This window comes from Rhinichthys klamathensis, unplaced genomic scaffold (genome assembly GCF_029890125.1).
Source record: "Rhinichthys klamathensis goyatoka isolate OS25496 unplaced genomic scaffold, OSU_Roscu_1.1 h1tg000018l_1, whole genome shotgun sequence".
Taxonomy (NCBI): Eukaryota; Metazoa; Chordata; class Actinopteri; order Cypriniformes; family Leuciscidae; genus Rhinichthys; species Rhinichthys klamathensis.
The window spans coordinates 4,372,932-4,396,142 of record NW_026606569.1 but is presented as its reverse complement, the minus strand read 5'-3'; the positions used below and the strand labels follow the sequence as shown (position 1 = coordinate 4,396,142).

Below are 23,211 nucleotides of genomic sequence, written 5' to 3'. Positions count from 1 at the left end.
TGTACAGTCTATTCTGATACATCAACAAGTTTCACTGATGATCTACAATAAACCCTAAACCCAGGATAGAGCGGTTGAGTGAATGTGGTCTGGACTGTGTGTATGAGGCTCATTGTGTCTCTGTCGACGCTGTAGAAGGACAGAGTTCCTGCACTGTAATCCACATACACTCCTAGTCTACAGTTGATGAGCTTTCCAGGGAGATCAGTCCATATCTCATTGTGTCTGAATGAGTAACAGGAGAAAGAGCAGGACAAACTCCAGGACTGATCATTATATCCAAACCGAGACTTATTATACCGTCCCTTCCTGCAGATGCTCTTATATGACACTGATATACACACACTCCCACGCCACTCAATCTCCCAGTAACAGCGTCCACACACACTCTCTCTACACAACACCTGCTGAAACACATCAAATCTGTCTGGATGATCAGGATACGGCTGGACTATGCTAGCGTCAGTGAATTTAATCACTCTGTTATTCCCAGACAGAAGAAGGTTTTTATGTGCTGTGTTCAGATCCAGATTGAGCGGATGGGAATCTGATGGAGATAAAACATATCAGAATCAGGATCAAGTATGAATCTTTTAATGTACACTGTAAAAAAAATATTGTTAGTGCTTGTTAAACAATTAAAATGAGTTAAAACCACACAATTACTGAACATTTTGACTTTACCTATTTTTGTTGTGTAATATCCACATGAATATGTAAAACTGAAGCTTAATCCATTTGAACTATCTGAATAATTAGTGTTGAATTAACTTGTGCCAGTGTATTTTTAGTTCCCAGCATGCTTTGCATATGTCTTGATCAGGAGAGTAAATGTTGAAATTAAGTGCTATTTTATGTGTTTTGCCTGTTAGTGTTTAATGTTCAGTTATGTTTGACATGTTTCAGTTATGTCAGTTTTGTTCAGATGAGTGTTTGTGTTCAGGCTGTGAGAGGCGACATGACAAACATCATGTGTCGCTTCACTCAATCAGCAAAACCTGCACTCATGCCAGCACTGAGACGAGTCTCTTCTTACTTCTTCATCCCGTATGTTACACACAATAACAATAAACATAAGTGTCTTTAGCATTTGCTAGTTATTATCTACAGCAGGAACTTAAATCTATACGTTTGGTTCAACAAAACATTTGTTTAAATTAACTTGTTTTAGTCTTGTTGTACGGACCTCAACTAATTGTGTGGGAAAGTTGTTCTTAATTTCAAATGATGACATCTCAAAAATATTTTGTCTGTTCGATCTGGGGGGAAAAAAGTGGCTCCAATTTTTTTGAAAATGATTTTCCTTGGCAAAGAAATTACAAGGTTGTACTTCACTGAACTTGATCTGACTGCTTCCATGTTTAAGTGCTATAATTGGGTCCCCGGGGGATCTTCCAACCCAGAAAATGTGACAACCCAGTAACTTTGTTTTGTTAAGCCTTTCTCTGCAAGCATGTCAAAAAATAAGCCGATCAGATTTGGCTCCCCTTCTGATGTAAGAAGAGGATCTTATTATAATATTACCGCCCCTTAATCTGCACGTTTCCACCCACGGCAGCCATTTGGTTTTTGCAAGCGTCAACAGTGTAACCAGTTCTAACGCAATGGCAAAAGATCCAGCAAAGCATGAAACTGTTCTGTCGTTGCTGCACAGACGAGCACAGAACACTATTTGACCAAAAAATGTCAAAGCTGTCTTATATTTTTATAACTTAATGGGAATGTTATGGAAACGTTCTTATAGCCTAAAATTGTTAGCCGGGTTAATCCGTTATCTGTGAAATCGGGAGTATATAAACTACAACAGACAAGCCTATATTAGTTCTCAGCGGAGTTGGTTCAAGCAGTGTTTTTAAGTTTTATTAAAATTTTATGAAAATTGCATTTAAATGTCATTGGGAACAAAATAAGATGCGTGATACCATTGTCTGCGTGCCCTAGGTCAGAGGTTCCCAAACTTTTTGCCTCGGGCCCCCCCTATACATATGGCATACCTGCCAACATGTACGCATTTTGCGTAGAGGGCACGCATTTTGACCTCAAAGTACGCTGGTACGATTTGTCACTCTAAACTACGCAAAAACCTGGTTACGTCTCTTTGCACGCGCAGTCCTCAAATCAAGCAACAGCAAAAGAAGAAGAGTTCGACCAATCATAGCGCTGGGTTCATTCCCCACATTGCAAGCGGAGATGATTGACAGATGCGTAATTAAAAAGAGACTGAAAATCGACACCAATAAAGAATCCCTCTCGATCCACGCTCCACTCCCACGCGCCCGCGTTCTGACTGATTTAAGCGAGGACAGTCGGCCTACAGTCACGGTACTTCTGACTCCTGAAGGTAAACGGGCTGGGGTGGATGTGGAAAGTTGAAATATTGTATTTGAGTTCAATTTTAAAATGGATTGGTCATCAAACGGGACGGGAGTGATCGCATGGATTATTTAAAAAAATACTCCGTAATTCATTCATGGTAACTCAGATAAGAGGAAGACATTCAGCCATGCAAATTATAAAATACTCAAGTAATGTTGAACAATAAATCTTCGCCTTTTCAAGGCTTGGGCCCTAATAAAATTGAAATCGCTATGTCTTAGTGATTATGAAAGTGCTGTGATTTGTGGATGACTGATAACGTTAAGCGCGAATCCGGAGAAACAGGCGTTTATTTTTTCATTATCAGTGTTGAGAAGTATCGCATGTGTTACGTTATGTATTATGTTAATAACTAAAGTACCGAATTATGTTACATATTTATTTTGTATGAAAACTAGCGAGTTAGTTGGTGAATTTGTGGATTAAAAATGACAGTTGTATGATAGCCTATCATCAGTGCTGCGCGAGCTCTCTCACAAACACAGACTCGTGCACACAGAGAGAGAAGATATTTATAAAATAAAAATTGACAGGCAAAGTTCTTGCTTGTGTTTTGTTATGTCAAAATGTCAAAGCTTTTTGTATTATCCATTCGTGTTTTTAAAATTCGTTAATGACGGACGCTTTACTGTTAACAGCCCTCATTATATTATGTCAGATTCGTCTTATTCGAAAACTTATATTATTGGTCATGTGACAGGACTCCTGTCTATTCATTGTTAACTGTTTTCTATAAATATGTTTGGATTGGCTAAAGTTTATTCAGCTAATGCGTGTCCTGTTTGTAGCCTAATGTCCAAATGTCAAAATAGCACGTCACAAATATAAGCCCTTTTCACTGTGGGATTTAATATTATATTTGTATATTGGAATAATAAATTAAGTAGCCAATTTAAAATTATAACATGTAGGCTACACACCGTTTTTTTTTTGTTTTTTTTTTACTGTTATCTAGGGGTTTCTTAATTTTAGACTAATTGACCAGCGCGGGTGTACTCATGGTTGTACTCATACAATTTCTTCTAGGTTGGCAGGTATGATATGGGTCACATCTCGCATTATTAGTTAGCATCCAAATGTTACATTGCAAATATGGAAACTTTGGACCGAATGAGAGATGCGCGAAACCATGGTCAGTGCGGTTTCAGTTTCGATTCAAATAAATTCGTTGTTTATAATAAAGGGCACAATAGGCTATTTTTATAAGCTATTATATTTTTATTATATGTGGCTACTCTTTTTTCATTCTTTTGAATTTTTTTTTTTTATTTTTTTAGCTTTTTTTGAACATGAACATCAGTCAAAAATTAAGTGTTAACAGTGATGTTTTAGGTTGTTTTTTTTACCCCTTACCCCAGCTTAATGCACCCCCCCCCAAAAAAATAAAAATAAAATAAATAGATAAAAATACAGAATAGCACAGATAAAAGGGAAAATAAATAACAATTACACAGATCAATTAGGAGTTAGATCTCAGAGAAGACAATAAATAAACAATGTTTAGACTTTACATGACTAGTAAGTTTACACATAGGTAAAAGAATAGTTTTTTTTTTTTTTTTTCTTCTCACTTTTTATAGTGCATTCTCAATTTGGGACAGAAAGGGACCCCACATTTTCATAAACAAATCATGACGTCCCGAGGCTCTATATATCACACGTTCATAACTAGCGCTATTTGACATAAGTTCCAACCATTCATCATATGAAGAAGGTGTGTCTGACTTCCAATGTCTCAGAATGACTCTGCATCCCGAACCCATAGCTAAACGGCACCATAGCATCTGTTGTCGAGATATTCGCATATCCTCTGGTATAATACCCAACATACACAAGGCAGGGTTCTTATATAATGACAGGCAAAAAATGTTATTAACAAATTGTACAATTTTCTCCCACATTTCCTCTACCATGTCACATTCATATAACATATGAACCATAGTTCCTATATCTTTGTTACATCGCCAGCATAGTGCAGTATCTCTCAGTTTAATTCTAGCCAATCTGCTTGGAGTCCAGTAGCATCTATTCAAAATTTTGTAATTTATCAACTGGGATTGAATTTCACGAACATTAGTATGCCATTTTGATACAACCTGTTTCCAGGTTTCTTCATTGATCACCCCCCCTAAATCTCTTTCCCATGCCACTTTAAGACCATTTAAATTAGGTGCATTGACACCTCTAATATAAGCGTAGAAAGCTGAGCCCATCCCCTTTTTGTGACTGTTAGCGGCAGACAGAAGCTGTACATCTGTTGGTGGGTCAGGACCATTTTTAAGGGTTGCATGGAGACAATGTCTTATTTGAAGGTATTTCCAAAAGTCAGTGTTCGATAGTTTGTAGGTTTGTTTCAAGTGATTAAATGAGACCACATGTTCACCCTCATACAGGTTATCTAAATACCATATTCCCTTTTTAGCCCACTGCATCCAGCAGAAAGCCCTCCTATCTATTCGTAATTTGGTGTTGTGCCACACCGAGGCTCTAGTTGTTAGCCACGGGGTTTGTTTTGAATGTTGGTGATACAATTTCCAGCTATCCCTAGTAAATTTAAGAACTGGATTTTGGTCTGGTATTGATCGGGCAAGCTGTGTCAAGAAGGCCTCCGCTGGAAAGGGGGCAATTAGTTCTTTTTCAATATGCACCCAGGCGGGGGCTTCGTTGAAAGCCATATTGTTTTTAGCCAGCTGCGAGAGCGAGAAGGACCAATGATACCAGTCAATTCTGGGAAGAGAAAGCCCGCCTGAACCTTTAGCAGAATACAATTTAGTACGATTAAAAAGGGGTTTCTTCCCCTGCCAGATGAAGGATTCTACATATTTATTGTATTCCTTCAGAAGGGATGGTGGCATCCCAAGGGGAAGCATGTATGATAGATAATTAATTTTAGGTACGATTATCATTTTAACTAAATTAATACGACCCAGAATGGACATTGTAAGTTTACTCCAGTTCTGTAACAAATTTTGGATATCCTGAATAATTGGTTGAAAGTTAGTCTGCATTATTTTTTCCAATCCTGGTATAAGTTTAATTCCCAAATAAACCATGCCTGATGAGACCCGCCTAAATGGCCATTGGTCCCCTGTTATCCCATGGCAATTCTTAGACATGGGCATTACTTCTGACTTTGACCAATTGATTTTATAGCCAGAGATCTGGGAAAAATCATCAATTAAAGAACACATTGTGGGCACTGTCAATTGTGGATTACTGGAGACAAGTAGGATATCATCAGCATATAAAAGAATGTTATGCTCCTGCTGGCCTGCTATGATACCTTTAATATTTGGATTATTACGTATTGCAATAGCTAATGGCTCTAAGACCAGTGCAAAAATAAGAGGGGAGAGGGGACACCCTTGTTTTGTGCCCCTATGTAGCTCAAACCGCGATGACACTACACCGTTACATAATACCGAGGCCACTGGATCAGTGTACAGTAAGTTTACCCATTTAGTAAATAAAGGTCCAAAACCAAATCTTTTAAGTGTTTGAAATAAGAAGCCCCATTCAACTCTGTCAAAAGCCTTCTCTGCGTCTAGGGAGAAGGCCATGACAGGGTCAGTGTTATTTCTAGAGCTCCACATAAGGTGTAATAATCGTCTCATATTGTCTGCTGAAGACCTAGCCCTGATGAAACCAACCTGGTCAGGGTGTATAATAGTAGGTAGTAGTTTATCAAGTCTTTTTGCAAGTATTTTGGCTAATATCTTCCCATCAACATTGCCAAGTGAAATGGGTCTGTAGCTTGTACATTGTTGAGGGTCTTTCCCTTTTTTATGAATGAGAGTGATTATGCTGGTTCTCATACTCTCTGGAAGCTTACCCTTTACCAGAGCATTCTGAAAGACATAAAGCAATTTAGGAGCCAACACCTCTGAAAACTTTTTATAAAAATCAGAGGGAAAGCCATCCTCCCCGGGGGCACGACCCGGTTTGAGGTCCTGTATGGCCATCTTAATCTCTTCTAATGTGATGTCATTCTCTAACGATTTGCTATCTTGTGTGGATAGACATGGAATCTGTAGGGAAGAGAAGAATCGGTCATACTGTTCTAAAGTTACTTCTCCTTGCGATGTATATAAATCCTGGTAAAAAGATTTAAAAGCCTTATTAATTTCCCCGGTTTCTGTAGTCAGTTTATTTTTGTCATCAAAGATAGAAGGAATTAAGTTTTGAGTACTAAGCTGTTTCACTCTATGGGCTAAATATTTACCTGCTCTCTCACCTTTTTCATAATAATTTTGTTTTGTGCAAAATAGAGCAAATTCCGCTTTTTTCTGTATAATGTCATTTAGTTCCAATTTTAAACTGTTTAAGTTATTAAGAGTTACTGGGTCTGGATGATTAATATGTTGTTTTTTCAGGGTCCCAATCTTTTCTTCTAATTTGACTAGTTTTTCACGTTCCAGGCGTTTACGTAGCGAGCAGTGTTGGATAAGCCGTCCCCTCAGGAAAGCCTTAAAGGCGTCCCATGTTATACCAGGATCAGGGACAGAGCCGTCATTGTAAAGCCAGTATTCATCTATTGCTGCTTGTATAAAGGAACATGAGGTCTCAGTTTGCAATAGTGAGTTGTTAAAGCGCCATCTTGTGTTTTTGTTATAGTTCGATGTGGTAAGGACCATATCTACTGGGGCATGATCTGAGAGAACAATATTCCCAATTGAAGCAGATTGAACCTGACTCACCAACTGTTTTGAGATTAGGATATAATCAATCCTTGAGTATGACCCATGAGGATGGGAAAAGAATGTAAAATCTTTCTCTAGAGGATGAAGTGTACGCCATATATCTATTAGGCCACATTCATCTACCATAGTATCAACGGCTGTGTACATTACAGGTATGGCCTGTTTGCAGCTTGACTTATCAAGCTGTGCATTCCTGACTTGGTTGAAATCCCCACCAAGTATTATATTATGATTACCAATATTTCTAATAATATTGCAAATTTCGTTAAAGAAGTCAGGAGACATCACATTTGGGGCATAAATATTCATAATTGTAACTTTCTGTCCTTCTAAGCTAGAGTCCAAGGCTATCCACCTGCCTTCCTGGTCATTATATGCTTTGTGGACTTTAAAGTCTAGGCCCTTTCTAATCAAAATAGCAAAGCCCCTACTCCTAGTGTTAAACGTACTTGAGTATACCTGATCAATCCATCCCCTTTTAAATTTTTCAGATTCCTCAGCACTTAGATGAGTTTCGTGCAGCATAGCTATGTCTGATTTGTTTTGCTTGAGATAGGTGAGGATTTTCTTACGCTTTATTACATGGTTACATCCCGATATGTTCCATGAAATAATTTTTGTGAATCCCATAATATGTTTCTTGTTTATAGATTATTAGTCGTATAAGAGTAGTTGATATAAAATTTAAACAGTGTGTTGTCTCCGTCAAGGTATATAGTTGTAAAGTCTAAACCAAAAACTGCAGTGTGCACCCAGTAAGTAAGGCAATATAAAACAAACAAAATATCAAACAGAAAAAAATAAATGAAAAAAAAAGTAAGAAACCTTCCTTCCCCAACCAACCCCTTCCCTATACAAGAAGGCTGTAACCCTGTACTATTATGCTTCCGATATGCTGACTCCCCCATTATACGTTGGTCTCGCGATAGATTTCCCTGTGGAAGTCTCCCGATTATCAAACATAACAGCGAACTTAGAAGACTATAAAATAAGTAACGAATACTATATAAGGGTATATCCCAGAGCATTTGAACTGTTGGTACTACCACCTATTAACCATCTAGTGATAGATACATACAAGATAAAAAAAAAAAAAAAAAAAATTAGTACCTCTGAATATAATCTGTCCAAGATACCCGCAGGTCGCAAACAGGTCATGCAAATATGGAAGAAAAAAATGAACGAACTCCCAAAACTCCCGAATACTTTAGTCACGACCACTCCCCTGGTGACGGACAATGTTACATGTCTACTTTATGAAGAAGTCTCTCAAATGAACAAGTCCCGTCATTTTAATAAGAACGAAATCTCACTTTCCCTTCTGAGCAAGCACCTGTTTCTCATAAAAGTCACTTGCTTCGTCTGGAGTCTCGAAAATGAGGTTATCTCCCTTGAACATGACTTTGATGCGTGCGGGGTACAGCAGCCGAAATCGGATGCCCTGCTGATACAGATCTCGTTTCACCGGGTTAAACGTGGCGCGCTTTTTAGCAAGGGCGGCGCTCAAATCAGGATAGATCCTCAGCATATTTCCCTTGAACTTCACCTCATGTTGTCTGGCCCATCTGAAGGCAAGCTCCCGGTCGCTATAACGGTGAAAACACAGCACAAAGGCACGCGCGGGCTTACCCGCTATAGGCTTAGGCCCGAGAGAGCGGTGCGCTCTGTCCAGCGGTGGTGGGCTCGTGAATACCTCAGCCATGGCTTCCGCCAGCAGTTCTGAAACGAATACGGTGGGGTCTTTGCCATCCTCGCTCCCCTCAGGTACGTTCAGGATACGTAGATTAGATCGGCGCGATCTGTTCTCCAGGTCGTCCAGACGATCCAGTAGCAGAGTGTTTTGAGCCTTAAGGGAGCTGATTGTCGATTCCGCAGCCACAAGACGTTCAAAGTTTTCTCCTGCGATGGTTTCTGTGGATGTCAGACGACTCTGAAAGGAGTTTACAGTCTCGCGTAACGCATCCACCGATGTTTGGAGAGGTTTAACAGAGTTCAGTATCAGGGCAGCCATGTCCTCCTTAAGAACTTCCCGTTGTTTCGCTAGTTCAGCAATGAGTTGTGTCATGGACAGAGAGTCGTCCATGTTTCCCTCCGAATCTTGATTTTCATCTTGAGACGACGGCTACCATGCTCGCTAGTTTGCTAGCGACGCTAGCCTTTTTCGACTGCGACGCTGCACTTCTCTGTTTAGGATTAACGTTACTCATTATGCACCAGTTAGTTTGTAAACTCTTCCTTAGTTGCTTAATCGGTTTAAAAGTGAAATTCACTGCAAAAGGTGTGTATGAAAAGGAAAAAATCGGGAGACCGTCCTTTCTGCTGCGTTCTCCTACATCGCCACACCGGAAGTCGTCCTCTTTTTTCATTCTTGTTGTTTTCTGAATACAATTCATTTAAGGATTTGACACAGGCGGGGAAGTAAAATACGCATAGCCTATATGTTATTAATAGTGTTTATAATGTTAATGTTGTATTTTATTTACCGGTCTTTTACACTATTTCTGAATAGGCTAATAATAAAATGCGTTTTTTACAACGATGTGACGCGCACAAGCGCGCATCCTTGAGATATAAATTATAATACATTTTAATAAAACACAAGGCCTACATCATAAAACTCAGAAGAGTATGTATTTTAATATCTCTGTTGTTCTCTGTTCTCCGGTTGTTAGATAGTCAGTCTGCATGACAGTTCATGCGTTAACGTTAATATAGGCCTATTTTATAGCCAATGCATTATTCTATTCCTTTTGTATTAGTGTTAAAAATATTTAATTTACAACTAATTATATTGATTTATATCTTAATTTATAAAGGGAGACCATGGTAGGCTAACAGCCGTCATTTACCCTGTATACCCAGCTGATGCAAAGCATAGGTGAATTTATATCTACACGGAAGAAAGCCCTGTCTCTTCCCCGGTACGGGTTGTGTCGAGCCATTCGTTAGTCTGGTTGTTTGATGAGAAAAAGATGAAATGCAGTTGCAATAAACGCATTAAGAATCTGCACAACGAATGACTATTATTCTGCAGTGCGGGACTGAGAAAGAACCGATGATGGAACAATTTGATCTCCGGCTGACCAATCAGAGGAAAGGGGCGTTTCATTCCTGCCCATGTTTAGAAATCGAATATTCCAGCTGTTTATTAATTTTTCTACCTCAGAACGAAAAACAAAAGATCAAGCTGAATACTTGTTTTTCAGGTTTTTTGGAAAAATGAACAAAACAAAAAGGAACCGTTTTCAAATTTTTCTACTTTCAATATTAAATTAAAAAACTACTGAACGAATGATACACGGATTCCTAATTTTCCCTGTCAGCTTTTCACTCGCCCCCCCCCCCCCAATGGTAACGTCGCCCCACACTTCGGGAACCTCTGCCCTAGGTTACTGTGTAATCAGATTTGTTTAAACCTGCCATCCAGCAGTGTAGGTTGTTAAGTCATCTTCCGAGTCAAATACACATCAATTATTATTAGTCATGTAGAATTTTTTTTGCACTAAAAATGAGATTTTTGCAATTTATAAGACTCAAAGCATAGATGCATACCCATAGCTATATAATGAGAAAAAGATGTCGCAAAAGCACAGCATCAACTGCTGATATATACAGTAAACTATATATTTTTTACTTCTGGATAATGATTTTATGTAATTAATTAATTCAATTCATTAAGAGTTGGATTTGGAAGGGACATATCATCCGAAAATGACAATGACTACTACCGTGATGCATACAGCTTTTTCGAGATAACTCCACAAGTCACATAGCCTATATTATATACATATTACGTTAAAATTGCATTACTTTATTTATTACGGTAGTAACTTTGTACTGCTGTCGTTACAGCTATTGAGAGTCCAAAACTTCCCGTCTCAGGCAATGATCATAATCACCTCTTTGTATTTTTTCCATATTAATTTGTGAATATTTTAAATGTTTAATAAAGGGGCAAAAAGTCATAAACAAAAATCTGAAAATACATCAATATTTTATTTTTTTGCACAGTATTTGGTGTGTACAGTTCAAGTTCTAATTCTGGTGTTCAACCGTTTTCGTTTTTCAATTACGGGTTAAAAAAGGAAAAGGGAATGGACGCAAAAGTACACAGACCTAGAAGGCATTTACTGTCCATTCAGTTAACCATTAATTATTGACTTATTTCTGCTTATTTATCCTATGTTCAGTTCATTATTACTTGCTGGTTTGTTAAAGCTTAACTACTGCATAAATAATGACAAATATGCCTTTAATTTATGTAAAGTTAACCATTAACTATGGATGTGTTAATGCTTCACTACCGCATAATTATGGACCCTTAAAATAAAGTGTTACTCAGTGTTATTTCTTCTACGGGAAGAACATGAACACATTCAGTGAGTTTTTCTGCTTGTTTTCTTAGTGACTTACATTGTAGGAAGTCGTTCCTGGTCTTGGGAACAATGTTGGTGAAAGTGACTGTGGAAATCAACAGATGTGAAGAGTGTGATTATCATGTCAAGAGAAAATGATCCTTGCATCTGTTCCTAAGACATTTCTAATATGATATGAGATGATGGAGGATCATTTCTGAGAGCAGATTAATCTCCAGGACTTTACCTCTGTCAAAGATCTTCTTGAGTTCTTCTTTGCAGAAATTCTCCAGTTTGTCTCTCAGCTGAAGGACATATTCTCTCACACCATCAAAAGAGAAGAGAGAACTGAAGGGATTGTCATTTACGTCTGTAGATTCAGGAGGAGCTGAGAGAAACTGGAAACTCTATAGAAAACAGAAATAAAAGCTCATCACCTCCAAACTTCATCAATCTACACTACTGTCAGATTTGTGTGGCTCTTGTTACTCTTTAGTAACTCTACTCAAACCAGCCCTTCTCATATCCATTGTATGACATTAGAGCTACAAATTCTACAGTTTGGAGTTCAGAAATGTACACCATATGTAAACTTTCTAGGAAATCATTTGGATGATAAAGCATCTACCAATAACATAAATGTAAAAGATCAAGCCCATCAGTGGTGTCACATCGAGGGCTGTTTCTAGACACAGGTGAAATAGTTATATTATAAATATATTTATAGATAATTATATAAATTATATATTTAAAAAATGAATGACTGCAACAGCAAAATACCATGTTGGGTTGGTTAGTACCACATTTAAAAAAAACTTTTGTCCAGAAACCATGAAAGTGATCCATTCACAAATCTAAAGGTCAGTAATATACCAACATCTATCTTGTATGAAATATTTTAAATAATCATAACCTTATCTGCTAACACTTTTCTCCTGACTGTACGTCATTCATAAATGTTTATTCACTTGAAATCAAATAAATTATGCTTCTAAAAAATAGTGCTTGAGCAGACCTGCATGTTTGTCTTACAAATTCATGATACATCAATAAATTATAATCTACGGTGACCGGGAGGGGACATGTTTGGTTCACTAAGTTTTGTCGTGGGAAAGTCATATTTGTCATGATCTGTTTGATTATTTCATGATTTACTATTTTTTGTCACGGTTGTGGGTCTGTGGATTGTTGTGATTGTTTGTGTGCTGTCACCTGTGTTTCTTGGGCAACCCCTAATCACTGATTATTGATCGGCTTCAGCTGCAGCTCATCAGCCACGCTAAATATTGGGTCTGCGTTTGTTCATTCCTTGTCGGATCGTTGTTATGCTCACAGCCTGTTCTTTGTTCAGAGTCTCCTGTCTCCAGTTCCTACTCATTTGTGGACTCTACCAGCCATTGTTGGATTATTCTCTCTGGACTTCTGCCTTGGATTCCTTCATCCTTTGCCCATTGTAGTCCCTGCACTGCAGAGGATCTCCAGCGGCACCCACGACATTCATACTCTGGCTATACTGGTTTTATGTTTTTCCATTAATAAACGGTTTGTGCGTTGCAAGTAAATCTTGAGTCATTTACCCTGTACAACATTTATCTTTTATTAGTCATTTATAGACGTATAGTCATGTTTTGAACATGATTAGTTCATCATTAACTAATAACTTAAAAATTACTTATTATTGAACGTTATTATAAAGTGTTACCCATTATCTAAATCAAATGTATCAGTCATCATCTTAGCTTTATTGCATAAATTGAAATGATAGAATTATAGAAAAGACAGAGGCAGATCCGGTGGGAGCAAGGACGAAGGAGGAACCGGAGTAAAACTGGAAGCCCCGTCAAGCCAAAGGGGTGGAGGGCTGAGGCGCAGTCAGAGGTCCGGAAGTCCGTGGTAAATCCTGGATGGAAGCTGGATAAAACCAGTAGAAAAGGAGGAGCTGAGGAGTTGGACAGAACTTGCAAGGTTGACAGGACTGTTGATGACCTCCATGGTTGGAACGCAGGAGCTTTGAGGCTGGACGGGGCCAGCGGACACAAAGGAGCCAGGAGGCTGGGTGGGACCAGCAGAGGAAGGAGGGCCAGGGAATTATTCAGAACCAGAGAGTTCATTAGGCCTGGTGGGACCGGTGGAGAATAAGACTCCATTCCAGAATATGTAGGTCAATGAGTGCTAGCACCGGGACCACCGTGTTAGGGATCCTCCTCCTCTTCACCCACTGTGAAGGGGGAACCACAGACAGGCACGCCTCAGTCTGCTCTTTGCGTCCGGCGTGATATAAGGCGCACAGGGAGTCATCTGGGTGGTGCACCATGTGATCTAGCTGGAGATTCTCATGGTGTGATCCTCAAGGGAACGAATTATGAAACTGCAAATTCATCAGATTTGAAGATCACCTGAAGCAACTTTGGTGAACATTACTCAAAATTGGTACCATCAATTCCACCATGATGTAAGAAATCAGAAGGGAAAATTTGGTTTAAAAAAGTTGGTTCCACTTTATTTGGATAGTCCACTTTAAACATTCTACTAACTACAGTTTAAATAACTTTGCAACTACATGTCAACTAACTCTCATTACGGTACTGATCCACTTGTCCGTGCGACACTTCAGTCGCGCCGCACTCCACTTTATTCCTATGGGTGACGTCACGCGACTTTAACGTGCCCGCAAAGCATCCCGGGAAGGCGGCGCTTCATTTGGAAAAATGCTGCACGTCAAAAAGCTGGCCGATGCCCATCTTTATGCAAATGAATCCGTCAAACGCGACGCGTCTATCCAATAGAAGTAGTCTCTCGAGGGGCCTTTGTTCTAGACTGTCCGCTGGGTCAAAACCACGCCCATAGCGGTAAACTTGAGAAACGCCCATCAACTTACAAATGTGGAGAGGCGTGCGACACCACGCTTCAGTCGTGTCGCAAAAGTGGATCAGTACCATTAGAGTACAGGGCCCTCAAGTTGTATCAAAAGTTTGGAGCGAGATCTGTTAGGGGAGGAGCCACCCAAATATTTGCAGCAGCGGCCCCTCGGCCCCACCAAATTCGCTCAAATTTTTGCAAGCAGTTCATATATTTCAAAAAATAAAATGTATCAAAAAATAAAAAGAAATTTGAACTGAACGCAGTTCTCAATGTACATACTCAGTCATAACAACTTGCCCTGAGCATGTATGTTAAGGTGTGTTTGTGTGTTTACACATTTAGCTTATGAATGGTGTTTTGTGTTGTAAGTGTTTGTTGCACATTTTGATGTCTTAATGACAGGGGTAGGGGGCTCCCACTTAAAGCACTGTGGCTCAAGGCCAGCCATTTTCACAGTCATGATGGATGATAGCCAAACTGTTACTAATTTTGGTTTTGTTCAAACCCACCATGGAGAACACTCTCTGCATCTGCATGCGACTGGGGAAGAACTAAAACCATTTTGGCAATCGTAGACAGCCTTCCAAATCTGCTCAAACCAATTCACCTTTAAAGCGATCATCGGATGCCCATTTTCCACAAGTTGTTATAATTCTTTAGGGTTTTCATGTAAGTTTGTAACATATTTTGTTTAAAATTCCTCAATGGTTGTATAAAACAATACGCTTTTTACCTTCTCAAAAATAGCTCTGTTCACAGCGACCCATTTCGACCATGTCTCTTTAAATGATAATAAGCAACTGCCATGGGGCGTGTCAATACAAGACACATAAAGTGCTGCCTTAGCAACCTGCCTTGGTGGACAATATAGACCTTATGTAGCCACCGCCCCTTTTCAGCGCTGCGTTTGTTGTCTTTTGTCTTCCGGTCTGTATTTTCACAGCGATCTTGCGTATTTATGAATGAATGCCTCGTTTTAAAATCTTCCCGGTCTATTGACATTTGTTAAGACATCTGCTTAAAACATTACAATGCTCATGACAACTTTCGTTAACTCTACAATAAGTAAATCCACTTCACCAGCTAATTACTCCTCGACAGCAATGCCATAGAAATATACAGAGCGACCGCAAAAACGGAAGTTCAAAGACAGTATTTTACAGATGGCTGCGCACTTGTTTCTCTGGTGCATAAGGTCTATAGAAATGGCTGAGGCCGTAAATATGCTAATACTTGCCATGAACAATATGACATTATATTGCTCGGAAAATCCAAACGGCTTGATTATTGGGAGTGTTTATGATTTTTGAGGATTTTTTTAATTGTATGGTGGTTGTGTCCACACACAGCAAAGACTAGGGGTGGAACGGTACACAGAAGTCACGGTTCGGTTCATACCTCGGTTCAGACATCACGGTTCGGTGCGATTTCGGTACAATGGAGGGAAAAGCAAAACAAAAATGCAGAAGGCATTGTATTTTTTAAATAAGTTTTATTAATAAAGGCATAGAACCAGTTTATTTGTAGTGCACTGACAATAGTTTTATATAATTAGTTTATTAATTAAATTAATAAAAAGACAAAAAGACCTTGCGATATGTTTGGTAATTGTACCTGAATTAATTTAAAATTAATTTGCTATATTTCAGATCAATATATTTGTTTTCCTTAATTTTAATTAACATTATTAATTAACAATGTAACATTATTCTCATCTGAATTATAAATAATTGATTTCTGTATAAAATAATACTACCATTAATAACGCATTCGATTTTCTTTTTTAATCAATGTAGAATGTTTAAGATTAGTGCTCCGAGGACGAGAAATGAAAACCAATGCGATGAATGTCCAAAAGATGGGACCCACAGACTGTTTTGAAATGGAGTTGGATAAATATGTTTTGCTTTTAAAACAGTGTGTGTGTGTGTGTGTGTGTGTGTGTGTGTGTGTGTGTGTGTGTGTGTGAGAGAGAGAGAGAGAGAGATTTTGGTGACAGTTGTAGGTTACAGTTTGACAAGAGTTTACAGTGTGACAAAAGGACAATGTTGTGTTTTATTGCGAGTGTACACAAATATAAGTAAACACTTTGCAGGTTTAATGATCTGTATGAACAAAATGACGGAGTATGTTTTTTATGTTTCCACTGTTCGATCGCGGCCGCGCCTCTCTCTCACACACACACATAAACACACACACTCCAGCATTGCAATCTTGACATCGCAGCCTGTTCATTATGTGGTCACACCAAACGCGAATAGAGCGTTAAATTCGCGTCTATCGCGTCTTGTTCGACGCTAGTCCAAAGCGAATTGGACGCGAGTATAAGCCAACGTTTGAAGTGAACGCGCGTTCAGAGCAAAGCCGATGGTACAGATTATGTGTCCCTAAAGAACCCGCGTATCTAACAGTAGTTCCGCATTACATTAATTAATTTCCACGCGAGTTTTATTTATTTTTATACCGTGTATTCTCCGTGTAAATTCGTGCACCGAACCGTGACGCCCGTACCGTTTCGGTTCGGTACGAATACATGTACCGTTCCACCCCTAGCAAAGACACATATAAAAGTGAATTTTGCATCCGATGACCCCTTTAAAAGCAGTTGGAGAGTTTTTGACTGCATCAAAAATAATTTAGCACAAATTTGGCTATATTCCTCATCATCAGCTCTCAGCTCTGTGTGTGTGTTGACTAGTAACGAACAAGGTTGCAGCGAGAACACGTAATTTACCCGGAAACAACAAATTCTAATTTCTGATTGGCTGGTAGGTGGCATATAACTCTGAATAACTCGTGACAGCAGCTATGAACTCGCCAGAGTACTTCCCTCCGTTTGCCTGCGCTTCGTCCATTAATTGTATAGAGGGACAAGTTATCCCTTACTTCTCAGCGTGTGGAATACAAGGTGTGGCATGTGAGCGTGTGAACTGGTTGAAATGCTAACCCTGAGACTATTAGTAGACTGTAGTAGACTGTCAGTAGACTGTTAGGTTATAGGTATAGAATAAGATGATTTGTAGTAGCCAAGTTACTTACAGTCAGTAGAATATCTGTTGGGGGACCATCAAAATAAAGTGTTTGCAGATATTAAGCATACAGTCTACTAATACTCTAATGTAAGTTAGTTTACATGTAGTTGCAAAGTTACTTATAGTTAGTAGACTGTCTAAGGTGGACTATCAAAATAAAGTGTTACCAAAAAGTTTAAATATTCTGGAAGTTTTGAACTGTTCTTTGCAATAGTGGAGCTTAGCAGCTAAATATATCTCCCAGAAGAAAGAGCTCAGAGCATGTTTCCTAAGAGATTTCCAGAGCTGAAATGCATTCATAAATGTAGTCTATTTAAGGGGGTGGATTGGAATCCACTGCTGCTTCAATGTATATGTAATGAATGAGTGATTATAATCAATGTATTAATCAATATTTTTCCTTCTAAATATCAAATGAGTTGAATGACTTCTCTAGGCTTGTGAGATTTTACTTTGTTATATAAGTTACCAATGTGATTATTGAAATGTTCTTTTCATGTATACTTTAATGTCTGTATTTAATATCTGAATGCAGTAACAGTGCTTGCTCGTTTAGCTCGTCAAAAATTAAATGTTTGAGAAAGGTCTTAAAAAAAGTGTTAAAACATATAGGGGTCATTGAAGCCAATAGTTTAAGGCACCATTTCTCTGTTAAAGCGTTACTTTCCAGTTAGACTAAAGTGTAGCTCTCATTGGGAGAAAGAACGCATTATCTTGATGTTTTGGGAGGACTCTCCTGTTTATAGTTAGAGCCTGGCCAAATCCAAATCCTGGTCACGACGTGCCTAACTTCAGGGTCCGTCAGCTGCATAATCGATGAAGATATGCTTCCGTCTATCTGTATATGTGTGGAAAATGACTGTTTATCTATTACTTAGCCAATGAGAATCATTCAACCTGTAAGCAATGACGTAGCTTAGACCTTGGAAATGGTATAACTGCTGTGATCTTTGTAACTAGGGGTGGGGAAAAAAATCGATATTGCAATATATTGTTGTGCTCTCTGTCGCAATAAATAATCGATACACTAACGCCCAATATCGATATTTTATTACAACACAAAATGATTAATTTACCCGTTGTCAGTGTCACTGTCACTACCCAATATCTACCATTCTGTTTGCGGGGGGCGCTGTTCGAGCAAATAGGGGTAAAGTGGCGCAAACAGCGGCCGGTGAAGAACACAAGTTAACTAACAACAACAGAGAGAAGCGAGAAGAATGGCGGAAAACAATATAAAACGAATCAAAGACCCACCCGCTAGTTTCCACTCTAAAGTGTGGAGACACTTTGGGTTTTACGAGCAGAGAGAGCGCAACGGCCGCGCGCGCGCACTTTCACGTCTTCAAACAACACGAGCTCTGTCTTGCTCTCTCCCTCGCGCATATTAATCAAAATCAATTGACACGATAGTAAAAGGTCGGAAGACCGCAGTTTCACGTGGAGCATTTGGAGATTTTTAGAGATTAGAGACTCGCCTAAACTCAATGAACAACATCTCAACACTAAATTATAAAGGCCTGTCTCGAATACAAGCCGGTGCAGTTCGACGATTTGGGAAAATAAAAACCCGGGAAGTTTTACGGTATATTAATTCTCAATATGTACACATGCATTGTTAATCTTTCTTTTCAGTCACATATATCGTGATATATCGTTGATGAAATTTCTTCCAATATATTGAATATCGTAGATATCGCGAATCGTGATATTATCATATCGTGGACCACATATCGCCACAGAATTGAATCGTGAGGTACCTGTATCGTCCCACCCCTATTTGTAACTGTAAGGGGGTGGCCTACGAACTCCTGTGAGAGTCTTGAAGCTGACTTCTGCTGATGAAACTGCAAACTATCTTTAGTAAATGAGTGATTATTAATGAGTGATTACAAATCTTTTCTTTAATTTATTATAATTCTGACTCCGGGCCTTCATTCGTCATATCTGGTTCTGGGTCTTTAACTGTTTTCCCCTAACACTATTTTAAAGCAATATGCTCAGACGAGGATCTACCTTAAAGGAGAACTCCGGCGCAAAATGAACCTTTGGTCTAATTACACATTGTTACCTAGTCAACCGTTCTCTGAGATTTGTTTTCATGATTATCGAATGTAAAGAGTTTTATCTCTAAAAACTGTTTAGCCTATAACGCTAGTATATAGGGCATAGAGTAATGACAAATAAAAATCGCTAGTTAACACCACTAATAAAGCTCAAAATAGCCCCACACTAACACGGTAGCATAATGAGGGTCCCTACCTGCAAACCGAAGCATTGAGAACTTTGTCAGTGTCCAGACAGTTTAATAAGAAGATATTTTATAAACACAGTCCACTTCGCGTATACAGGCAGGAGCCATCTTTGAAAAACAGCCTCGACCAGTCGAACCACGAACGCCGATAACAATGTGTAATTAGACCAAAGGTTCATTTCGCGCCGGAGTTCTCCTTTAAGATTATATAACACAACACGTCAGTCAACAGCTCATTCTGCTCTCATGAAATGTTTCTCTGAGTCTCTTGCTCAAGTCCACTATGTTCTTCTAGATCTCTGTTACCTGCCGGAAATGGATGTGATCCTGTGTGTGTGAAAGCTGCTCCAGCTCAGCGTCTCTCCTCCTCAGATCATTGATCTCCTGCTCCAGTCGCTCCAGTTGTCCTTCAGCTCGACTCACTGCAGTCTTTTCCTGATCTCTGATCTGCTGTGTCGCCTCAGAACAGCTTCTCTCAATGGAGCGGATGAGCTCAGTGAAGATCCTCTCACTGTCCTCCACTGCTGTCTGTGCAGAGCGCTGTTAGGACACACATCACAATCACACAGTGAGCTTCAGTGAGTCCTGACTGAGACGTCTCAAACTTCTCTTCTTCTCCAGACTCACCTTATGAGACGCCACAGCCTCTCTCAGCTGCTGAAGATCTTTCTCTCTCTGCTGGATCCTCTGCTGGAACGACCTCTGCGTCTCCTTCAGCTGCTTCTGCACCACAAATCAATAACAGAGATGTCAGTTTATAATGCTGTCACATATCTGTCATGGTTCTGTCACTTTGGTCTAGTTTATTCTTGGTTTTGTGCCAGAGCCATGACACTTCAGTATTGTCTTGTATTTGTGTGAGGCGTACGTTCTCTTGTCTGTGTGTATTGTTTCATGTTCGAAGCGTGGTGTTGGGATTCCAGCATTCATGTCTAGTTTGGCTTCAGTTCTGTGCCGGGTCTGGACATTCATGCTCCGTGTGTTTGGCCATACGCTCTTCTGTCCGTGTGTGGTGTTGTGTTCTGTGTAGCACCATCGGCCGCATGCTTTCATGTTATGTTTTGTCTTGTGCTGAACAGCATGGGGATAGTGTTTTCCCCGCCCATTTTGTTAACAGATCATTGGTTCATTTGCCCCACCTGTTTTCCCTAATCACCTGCCTTGTTTTGCTTCTATTTATTCTTTTTGTGGTTGCAGTCCTTTGCCGGATCATCGTCAAATGATCCCCTTGTGTCCTGCCCTGCCAGATCCTATTTTCCTATCCAAGTCTTACCTTTTCCAGTTAGTGTTTTTGTCTATCACTGCATTTAACTTGTGTTATTCTTGACAGAGATATATTTTGTCAAACAATCTGTGAATATGTTATATTATTTTATGTTGCTTCATCAAAGCCTGTTTTACAAAAGTTTGTGGTGGTAAATATGTTTACGGTGTATTTTCACCGTATTTTCTGTTAAGTTCAATGCAGAGCACTAATACGCTCAGCAGTGAAAGTCCGCCGCATCTGTTCACTTCTGGTGAAGTCAACAGTGTGAATGATGTTACCTGATCATATGAGTGCCAATATAAATAGTGTCAACATTATTTCATCAGTGTCTAGTTTAAAGTTCATACCTGATTCTCTGTCATCTGTGCTGCAGCTGATACAGTGTCGTGGTTTTTATGTTCATCCATCGTACACAGCAGACATATAAACTTCTGATCAGTGCGGCAGAAAACCTCAAGGAGTTTATCATGTGTTTGGCAGATCATCTCCTGCAGTCGTCCAGTGGCATCAGTCAGATTGTGTCTCTTTCTTTTAAAGAAACTCTCATGTTGTTCAAGGTGATTCTCACAATAAGAGTTCAGACACTCCAGACAGGACTTGACGGCTTTGCGTTTTCTTCCATCACAGACGTCACACTGCACATCTCCAGCTCCAGCATTACAGTCAGCAGGAAGTTTAGTCTTCTTCAGTTTCTCCACCACTTCAGCCAGCATGGTGTTTTCAGTTAAAGCAGGTCTTGGACTGAAGGTCTGTCTGCACTGAGGGCAGCTGTAGACTCTCTTCTCATCCTCCTCATCCCAGCAGCCTGTAATACAGATCTTACAGAAACTGTGTCCACAGGAAGTGGTCACTGGATCCTTCAGGAGATCCAGACACACTGAACACTGGAACTCATCCTGAGAAATTCTGGCTTCTGCCATTTTACTGCTTGAATACAGAGACACAAACATACGCTCAACTGCACTTCAGTTTCAGTTTCTCTGAACTGAAGAGTTTCCTGTTTCCTGGTTCTGTGTTTGAGTGATGTGTGAAAAACATGTGTCTGCAAATCTGTAAAGCAGGTTCCTCACTCCTAGTGTATTGGGTTTCCGTCTGCGTTGTGTTGTCTTCTTAATAAAAGAGATCCCACACGATGATGCAGTTGTGATGTGATTTACTCTCGGCTTCTCTCAGTTTCTGTATCAAAATATAACAGACCCCATCAGACACTTCTAACCAGGAGAATCTCTGGTCCGTGCCTCTCATCGCCATGACATCCCGCGAAAGAGAGAGGGCGCCCGGAAATTACATCAGCTTTACCCTCATGCTTACACAACGTAACTTTCGTAATGGTGCTTCCTTTACATTTTATACAGATTAACACATTTATAAAAAGGGTAAAACAAAGACAAAAACACGGAAATACAAAATAAAATTATATATATTTATACACTCACCTAAAGGATTATTAGGAATACCATACTAATACTGTGTTTGACCTCCTTTCGCCTTCAGAACTGCCTTAATTCTACGTGGCATTGATTCAACAAGGTGCTGAAATTATTCTTTAGAAATGTTGGCCCATATTGATAGGATAGCATCTTGCAGTTGATGGAGATTTGTGGGATGCACATCCAGGGCACGAAGCTCCCGTTCCACCACATCCCAAAGATGCTCTATTGGGTTGAGATCTGGTGACTGTGGGGGACATTTTAGTACAGTGAACTCATTGTCATGTTCAAGAAACCAATTTGAAATGATTCGAGCTTTGTGACATGGTGCATTATCCTGCTGGAAGTAGCCATCAGAGGATAGGTACATGGTGGCCATAAAGGGATGGACATGGTCAGAAACAATGCTCAGGTAGGCCGTGGCATTTAAACGATGCCCAATTGGCACTAAGGGGCCTAAAGTGTGCCAAGAAAACATCCCCCACACCATTACACCACCACCACCAGCCTGCACAGTGGTAACAAGGCATGATGGATCCATGTTCTCATTCTGTTTACACCAAATTCTGACTCTAACATCTGAATGTCTCAACAGAAATCGAGACTCATCAGACCAGGCAACATTTTTCCAGTCTTCAACTGTCCAATTTTGGTGAGCTCTTGCAAATTGTAGCCTCTTTTTCCTATTTGTAGTGGAGATGAGTGGTACCCGGTGGGGTCTTCTGCTGTTGTAGCCCATCCGCCTCAAGGTTGTGCGTGTTGTGGCTTCACAAATGCTTTGCTGCATACCTCGGTTGTAACAAGTGGTTATTTCAGTCAAAGTTGCTCTTCTATCAGCTTGAATCAGTCAGCCCATTCTCCTCTGACCTCTAGCATCAACAAGGCATTTTCGCCCACAGGACTGCCGCATACTGGATGTTTTTCCCTTTTCACAC

General features: G+C 39.6%; 1 protein-coding gene across 1 annotated transcript; it reads right to left on the bottom strand.

Moving 5' to 3' along the window:
• LOC130070663 (tripartite motif-containing protein 16-like) lies at positions 1–22,090 on the bottom strand. Its single transcript, XM_056235148.1, has 6 exons — positions 21,194–22,090; positions 20,207–20,302; positions 19,886–20,119; positions 11,679–11,838; positions 11,490–11,537; positions 1–547 (listed from the first exon to the last, which is right to left on the bottom strand). Exons 1-6 carry the CDS (start codon positions 21,794–21,796, stop codon positions 9–11), a joined length of 1,680 nt encoding a protein of 559 aa, XP_056091123.1. The 5' UTR covers positions 21,797–22,090; the 3' UTR covers positions 1–8.
• Between the last annotated feature and the right edge of the window lie 1,121 nt (positions 22,091–23,211).